Source organism: Felis catus, chromosome D3, assembly GCF_018350175.1.
Source record: "Felis catus isolate Fca126 chromosome D3, F.catus_Fca126_mat1.0, whole genome shotgun sequence".
In the NCBI taxonomy this organism is placed as follows: Eukaryota; Metazoa; Chordata; class Mammalia; order Carnivora; family Felidae; genus Felis; species Felis catus.
The window spans coordinates 3,983,624-3,992,345 of NC_058379.1; the positions used below are offsets into that span (position 1 = coordinate 3,983,624).

Below are 8,722 nucleotides of genomic sequence, written 5' to 3' on the forward strand. Positions count from 1 at the left end.
AGAACACGCAATGGCGAATCTGTGTCTTACCTGTTCAGCCTTGGTCGCTATAGATCCCGGACGTGGGTATTTTGAGGCCACAACTTTCAAGTACATATAATTCCACTGTGGAAGTTCATAGTTTATATATTTTGAGGTTCCCAAAGGTGACTTCAGGTTGAAACCTTCTGTGTAAATAATGATAATGCCTATGGACATTTGGGTAAAACTCTGTGTGCAGAATTAGCCTTTTGTTTCGGAGTGAATCTTAGAAAATTTATAATACCCTGAATTTTGATTTTTTTTTCAAGTAACCAGATGTCAAATGAACCATTGGGGTTATTGTGCTTAATGTGACCAAATTTTATGTGGCTTAATATGGCCACAGACACGTTTACCTTCTGATAAACATTAGCCATATCAGAGGCAATGTAGTTTGGTGTCTTTTTTGTTATTGCCACTTCTGGAAAACATGTTACAACTGTCACTTACCTGCAGTGTCACGTTCTGAAATTCCAAAATTTGTGTTCGGCAACAGATCTGATTGAGAGAGTGTCGAGATAGACCCAGTGAGCGGACTGGTGGCCCTCACGCTGTGCTCTGGCCATCCCGGGGGGACAGCTCTTTGAGCGGCTCCTGTCCCGCTGTCTTATTTTACAGCCTGGTTTTAGCTCTAGCTTTCACGTTGCCTTTTTTCCGAGAATTTCATGTTGTGGGTTTCCACCAAAGCACAGCCTCCCCTACGCCCCCTCAAACATACTAGTCTGATTGTTATTTTGTTTTTAACATAATAAAAAGGTGAACTTTTGTGACAGCCACCAAATGCATATTTGAACATTCCATCCTCCATTTTAATTTCCTATGCCTTCGCCTTCTGTAATCAAAAGTAGCAAGTCTCCCAGTCAACTGATTATTTTAACTAAAACTGTTAAATGAACAATGTCGTTAAGGCTGATGAGAAAAGCATAAATAAGTAAGCATTAATTGGTCTATTAAGATCATGTTAACGCGGTGGCAGGTGCCTCTTGGAGGATGTTGTGAGTTTTGTTAGATGCACCTCGGTGCACAACCACCTGAATTTTTCAGCCCCAAAAGAGGAGAATCTGCCTCAGAGACAAAGCCCTGGTTACAGTAACAGTCTCTCCCTCTGCTCAATCTCAAAACTCGAAGAGAGGAGACCCTCTGCTCTAGATTCTGCTGGTGGCAAAATCCAATCTTTAAGTCATTAACAGACTTGAACCACAATCTTTAAACTTTCAGACTTCACTACAGCAGAGGCCGAGATTTAAAAGGATCATTTTGGTCATTGCATTGTGCTGTACCTTAAAAAGTCTTCTGAGAAAACAGTGGTATTACAGCCTGTTAGCGTCAGCCCTACGATATGGACTGGCTCTATCTAGGAAGAGTTGACTTGAGATCTGGAAAGAGCCTGTTTCGATGTATGTGATTCTTAGTTTCAATAAATGAGTGCTAGCTCTTTCTGGGAATTTCTACACACAGGCAACTGAAAATGTAGTCATGTGTGCACGTGAGTAGACAGCCTAGGCATACTAGTGTAGACATGTCGACGTGACTGCAAAAAAGTTGATTTAAAGGTACTCATTTCACCTTAAGATGGACTCTAAGATCTAAAACTAGTTTTAAAATCTTCACATAAAAAAAAATCTGCATAGTCATTATCATGAACTGTTTGTTTCTCTCATTTAGCCTCACTTTTTGTTTTCAAGTACTTGTGGTACATTAACTGATTAGGCCAGACTTGGCCATACACAGTGGCAATGTAGTCCTTAACTGTTCGATGGTTTCACTTCAAGAAGGATGATGAAGGTGACCTCAGGAGTGGCCCGATCCCAGAACTTGGGTATCCCTTGCTGCTTGCCTGGAAACATTGAAGTGATGATGAATTGAAGTGATGATGAATTGAAGTGATGATGAATTGAAGTGATGATGAATTGAAGTGACGAATGAATGAGCCCAGTAGATTGGTTCTGTCCAACTCTGCTGAACGGGGCCGGACTCCCATATATCCAGCCAAAAGGGGAGCCAGAGAAATTCAGAAATACCAAAGCTGCCTATCTTCCAACTTAAATTATATCATTCAACTTACGGATGCTCATATTAGAACTTGCCTTTGTTAGATGTCAACTACGTTCAAGAATATATCATTTGCAGTGCTTGAATTTGTTTAGAATATAGGATTTTAAGATTGTCCAACACTGTACTAAACCACATCAATAAAATCATGCTACTACTTTAAAAATTTTTTATTATACCTTCAAAAAAGCTTTTTTCTGAGGGAAAAAGTAAAGTAAGTAAAATGGCTTAGCAGAGACTCTGAAGGGCTATTCTAGCCCAAAGTCCAACTCAACAGCTATTCCATCTTAATCAAATTGAACTTGGTGCACCTGGGTGGCTCAGTTGGTTAAGCATCTGACACTTGATCTCAGCTCAGGTCATGATCTCATGGTTCCTGAATTCGAGCCCTGCTTCAGGCTCTGTGCTGACAGTGTGGAGCCTGCTTAGAATTCTCTCTTTCCCTCTCTCTCTCTGTCCCTCCCTTTCTCTCACCCACTCTCTCTCTCTCAAAATAAGTATTAAAAACTTGTACTTAATCTTCTTACCCTGAATATTTTTGCTTCTGACCATTCCTGTGGTTTATCCAGTAACATTTTCTATTTTATAAGTTATGCAAGAATCAATATTTTATAAGTTATGCAATTGCTTTCTTTTATAAGTTATGTAAGAATCAATATTTTATAAGCTATGCGATTTCTTTCTTCTTTGCCACTGATTTACAGCCACTGTGTTTTCCCTAACAACAGCTCAATCTTGGAATTGCCATTTCCTTTTGTGATTTGTATGTGTGTTTGTGTGTGCATGTGTGTTCGCACCCAGGCCAGTTATGTTCCTCCCTCCACTGTGCATCCTGTGGATGTTTGAATTTTTTAAAGTATTAATTTATTTTTGAGAGAAAGAGAAAGAGAGACAGAGACAGAGAGTGAGAGAGAGAAAGAGAGAGAGAGAGAGAGAGAGAGAACATGAGCAGGGAAGGGGCAGAGAGAGAGGGAGACACAGAATCCCAAGCAAGCTTTAGGCTCTGAACTGCCAGCACAGACCCCAACACAAAGTTCAAACTCATGAGCTGTGAGATCATGACCTGAGCTGAAGTCGGACACTTAACCGACTGAACCTCCCAGATGCCCTGGATGTTTTGTTTCTACCACAAAAATAATTGTGAACATCTCACTTGTCATCAGATAGATGGATGTCTACATACTGTCAAATTGGAATATCATCTATTTATTTCTTTTTACTTTTATTCACACAAATGGCAAGCATCATCTGCAGCTGTTTCCTTGACAATTCCTTTTCTGTACATAGAAACACTATTTTTAGATTTCACATTGGGTGCAAAAAAATTGATACTCATAGTGCTTCATAAATAGAGCTAGAAGTAGTTTGAGAGATTGGACCCACCCAAGAAGGGCCCCTATTAGTTCCCCCATGAAGCTATAATGACCAGAGGAAACACAATAAACATGTTTGTGATGACAACATTTCCCCAAAATTCATGTGGGAAAAAAAGTTTCATGTAAAACTTATTAAATAGCACTCTTTTATTGACACTCATATATTAAGTGAAGCCTCTTGTATAATTCAAGCTATTTTAAATAAGGAAAACTAGAAAAGATAAAGTAGGGATATGAATTTACACACTGCCCCTGAACACTGATGTGAGGGTAGGTGGAGAAAACGAACGTGCAGCATGGATACTCAGTCAATGGAAAGAGGTGACAAGGCCCAGGTAATGAAACTTGTATGACAATCAAACAGATCTTGAAGAGAGGACTAGATTTTTCCCTAGTCATGTTTCTAAAAGAGTAGTTGACTATGGAAAGTCTTCTGGGAGCCGCCGTTGAGAAGGAAGTTCCTCTCCTCAAACTGCAGCCCCCTGTCTATCATGGTTGTGCACTCCTCTGATGGGAGGGTGATGTCCACGGGGTTTTCCAGAAGTTCTACTTCATTCCCAAGCCAGACCCAGTCATGGGAATGGGGGATGTTGCCTTGTTCGCTCACAGCGAAACTTTTGTGTCTGTATTTCCAAGCAAATGCCACACAGTTGATTAAGAAGACCAAAATGGCCAAGCAGAAGACACAGAGCAGAGCATACATGCCGATCTCCAAGTCAGTTAACCCTTTTGAGGTCACTGTAAGGTCACTGGGATTATTGGGTTCCGGTAACTTCCCTTGAGTGGGAAAGCTTGTGAAGGAGTCTGGACCACCACTCTTGAGCAACTTCTTATCCTTTCCTTCCAGGGGGTACTGTGGGGTTGTGCTTCTGTTGCTACGTTCCTCTTGGCCAACAGAGGCGCCATGTTGGAACCACTCCTGAACCGCTCTCTCCTGGTTTCCTTCACGCTGTATGGAATTACTGAAGTGGTCTTTGTATTCCCGACTGATGCCCTCGATATCGTTGGTGCCTCCTAGGTGCTCATCAACATTTGGTTCAAATTTGACCTTGACGTTTCCTTTACCCACGGCAAGAACACTCTTCCTCTTGGTCTTCTGACAGGGTTCGCTAATCATCATCTCTAATTTAATCAAGGGACCTTGCCCTTCACCCTGTGCAACCACAACCGGCCATTGGGACTGAAGGTTTGCGTGGACAGACACCACCATTTCATCCAATGATGACACAGTAACTGAAAAATCCTTGGGATCATCAATGTCGAAGGGTGTCACCGAATCATCACTGAACAAAATCCAACAACTAAGAAAAATAAAATTAAGACATTATGTTATAATTCATCTGCTTCAAATGTGTAAACATGTACACAGATTTATAAATCACACATGTGGTTTCCTATGACAGATGTTTTCAATACGAAGGCAGAGAAGAATAAATATGTTTTAAAATCTGAATCAGTTGCTGTCATACATCAAACTGGCGTAAATACTGGGCTGTAACCGTACGGGTGTGAGGAGCAAATGTGTAGACCGTGGTGAATGCAGTGCTGTGTATATTAACGTGTCAAATGTTGTGTAACAGAATTTGATTCTGAAGTCTCCAAAGAGTTTGAAAGACCACGTGATGCATCGGAATCAATTTCAGGTGCAGCTAATCAGGCTCAAGAGAATGTCACTTCAAGCATTCTTTATTAGGAAGCCATGCTCATTTGAAGTATCTGAGAAACGATGTCGTGTGGGGACGGGCATGCTTGAAAGACACAGTGACCTTGATATAATTCAACTGGATTTGCTACAAGTTTAAAGATGGAGCAGAGGTTTAAAGTTGCCCGTAATTATTACAAACCAACAGATGTCTGGTGTCCATTAGCCATACTTGTTTAAGTAGCAGAAATAGAATTTGCAAGTATTGATGAGTACTTATTTTGGAAAAGTGAATACATGTGATCCTTAGGTTATGGTCTATCAGTAGTGCTCCCTGCCCCCTCATCACAGATAACCAGCTGCAAAGTGGTATTTGGACACATGGTCAGTGTGTAAAATTGTGGACGATTTATCCAAAGTCCTGAACACTTTTCTCAGAGATGACACAGACTGCATAGAAAGCAGGAAGGAGTTTCAAGGACCTGTCCTAGACACAAGTGCTCTACTGATGTCCTCTGCAGATACGCGGGGGAGGGAAGTGGTCTCAAACGACCGGGGACAAAAGGACTCTGGGATCCCACGTGCTGCGGGGCTCGGAGAACGTCCTGGGCAGCCACCATCGAGACGATGGCTCTTTTGTCCGCTCTGTGAGGCTTCAGGGCAAGGGACAAGCCAGCCACCAGCTGCACGCCCAGGTCGGCGATGGTGACGCGGTCATCCAGGACGATCACCGTCTTCTCGGCCAGGATGGAGTCAGAGAGCGGGGAGAGGACCTTCAAAGGAAGCGACCAAGCTCCAATGTGTGCTCCACACATTATTAATGAGGGGAAAAAAGGAAAGACACCGGTAAAATGCCTGCAAAAGAAAGTGGGGCTTTGTAAGCAGGTGGCTGCCTTATTTTCAGGCATTTCTTTGTCACCATCCTTTAAACCCTGAAGTGTGTTCTCAGTGCTAAATGAGTTTCTGGAAACTAGGAACGAGCTCAGCCCAAGAAAGCCAAACCCTGCTCTTCCCTTTATTCGGCTGTGATGACAGATGCGGGTGAAGTCACCTGCCACATTAGCAGGAAACGTTCCTCCCAGGGACGATAGAGCTGTGGTATCAGAACAACCCCTTCTGGGGGTGACTGCTATCTTTTTTGACCCCTGCGAAACACTGTTCTCTAAACGCAAGGATTATCAGAGACTTTGCTCTTTGAAATCCTGTCGTCAGGCAGGATGAGTCCCTCTCTTGCCTGGAGGACCTAAGTCACTTTGACGCAGAGAAGCAAGTCTGATTTCCAACTCCAGTGCAGGATTTCAGAAAATGGGTTTCTGAACCTATCATTCCCCGCGTATGTGAGTTCTGCGTTTCGCTAGCAAGCAGGACCCTGGGTCCGCTGCACGGTCCAGACTGATGCCGGCAGCCCTGCGTGCCTGGAGCTACCCACTTTCTGCTTGATTAGAGCCTTGCCTGCCCTCAGCCCTTGCCAGCTTCCTTTCAGAATCTCTCTCTTTTGAATGATAATGTTTCCCACATTTCCTGTGTGTGTTGTCTCCCCGAGAGCAGTAGGTCAGTAAACCTGACTTTTTCAGACAACAGATTTGCACCTGGTGATCTTAGACAGACAGATGGTCTTGGGCTAGGACAATTCACTGAAATGCCTATGGCATAGAAGAACATTTTTTAATGTTCAGTTGCAACCCCCTCGGTGAAAAGGAATTATAAATAGATCAACCTAATACATTTTACTTCCTTTGATTTATACAAGGTTAGTCCGTTATTTTCTCCAAAGACCTTGATTTCATTTAGTGATGATGCCCCCCAAATTAAAGAATATTATCTCCCTGCTGGCGTTGGCCCATTACAGCACAGAAAATGTGACATTTCCCTCAAAATGAATAGTTACATTTTGACAATCTTTTTCCTAAAAATATTTAGAGAAATGGCGTCTTGCCTTCTTCCCCCATTTCATTCTTTTTCTTTCTCTTTGGGTAGTTAGATGTTTATCAGAGACAGTAATTGCAGAGCCTTGTGGCATCACTGAGCTTGCTGAGAAAATTCTGTGGAAAAAGGAATTGTCATGGCCTTAAAAAGTCATTTCACCTCATAAAGCATCAATTTGCAGCCAGAGTGTTTCAGACCTAGACTAATGTAGTATCAATAAACCAGTGTTTGCAAAATCACGTTTGGGCAAACCCTAAATTGGGGTGTGATACGGAATATTTAAACACTTTGTAAAGATAATGATCCACTGCATAATCTCTTCACAGCCATCCTATTAAAATAACTAAGAAACATCTTCAATAATAGTCTAAGAAAAGAGAAAGCATAACTTGATGGAACACGTGGCTACCTGTACATACATGTGATGAACAAAAAGTGTCCCAACTTTGCCAAGCGTCCTGTGGTTGACAGCCGCTAATACCAGGGAAAGAAGGTTGCTTCCATGAAGTGTGTCTTAACTTAGCATCCACTGGGGAAAGGGAGAGATATTGGATCTCAAGAGTTTCTCTAGAACACTATGAGGGGTTCTTCAAAAACTAAAAATAGAACCATCCTATCAGCCAGCAATTGCACTACTGGGTATTTACCCAAAGGATACAAAAATACAGATTTGAGGGACCACATGTACCCTGATGGTGATAGCAGCACTATCAACAATAGCCGAACTATAGAGAGAGCCCAAATGTCCACTGACGGATGAATGGATAAAGGAGATGCGGTATATATACAAGGGAGTGTTACTCAGCCATCAAAAAGAATGAGATCTTGCTATTTGCAACGACGTGGATGGAGCTGGAATGTATTATGCCAAGCGAGATAAGTCAGTCAGAGAAAGACAAATACCATCAGATTTCACTCGTGTGGAATCTAAGAAACGAAACAGATGAACATATGGGAAGGAGGGGCGAGAAGAGAGGGAAATAAACCACAAGAGACTCTTAAAGACAGAGAACGCATTGAAGGTTGATGGAGGGAAGTGGGTGGGGGTTGGGCTAGATGAGTGATGGGTATTAAGGAGGGCGCTTGTTGAGACGAACACAATGTCTTATGTAAGTGATGAGTCACTGAATTCTACTCCTGAAACCAGTATTGCCCTGCACGCTAACTAACTAGAATTTAAATACAAATCAGAATGAGCACGACCCACATTAGGGATATTTGAAATATCCTCAATTTTCCAGAAAGTGTGGGACTGTGGTCATGAAATGTCAATGTCAGGACGTGGCTCTCTCCTGGCCAAACGTGTGTAGCCTACAACATCTTCAGCCATCCAGCATCTGGCATAGAACTTTGCCAGAATTGTGGCTTCATGCTCAGAACGCAGGAAACAAAGACATCATCTCGTGCTTCCAGCTTGTTTTCGCTCAAGTGCAGGATCCACCCAGCCGGAGAAACAGTTCCAGAACTTTGCTGCACTGTGGAATCGCCTGGGGGTGATCCTACTGCCCAGTTTCAGCCCACAGCAATGTAATCAGAGTGTCTTGAGGTTAGAGCCAGGCATCCATATATTTCAAAGAGCCCCTGGCGATTCCAATGGGCAGCAGTTTGGGAAGCAGTCGTTTGAGCTCCAAATGTAACAAAACTAGCCCCTGTTCCACGCTAACTTAGACAAGGCATGTGCGTGCTCTGATCCTCATTTTCCTCA

General features: G+C 42.6%; 1 protein-coding gene across 1 annotated transcript; it reads right to left on the reverse strand.

Moving 5' to 3' along the window:
• Positions 1–3,837: 3,837 nt before the first annotated feature.
• Positions 3,838–4,732, reverse strand: LOC102900410 (transmembrane protein 132B-like). Its single transcript, XM_023242150.2, has one exon. It carries the CDS (start codon positions 4,657–4,659, stop codon positions 3,853–3,855), a length of 807 nt encoding a protein of 268 aa, XP_023097918.2. The 5' UTR covers positions 4,660–4,732; the 3' UTR covers positions 3,838–3,852.
• Between the last annotated feature and the right edge of the window lie 3,990 nt (positions 4,733–8,722).

What these genes read in the sequence shown, in the direction of transcription:
- LOC102900410 (XM_023242150.2), bottom strand. Translation starts at nt 4,659, where the DNA reads ATGGTGGTGTCTGTCCACGCAAACCTTCAGTCCCAATGGCCGGTTGTG.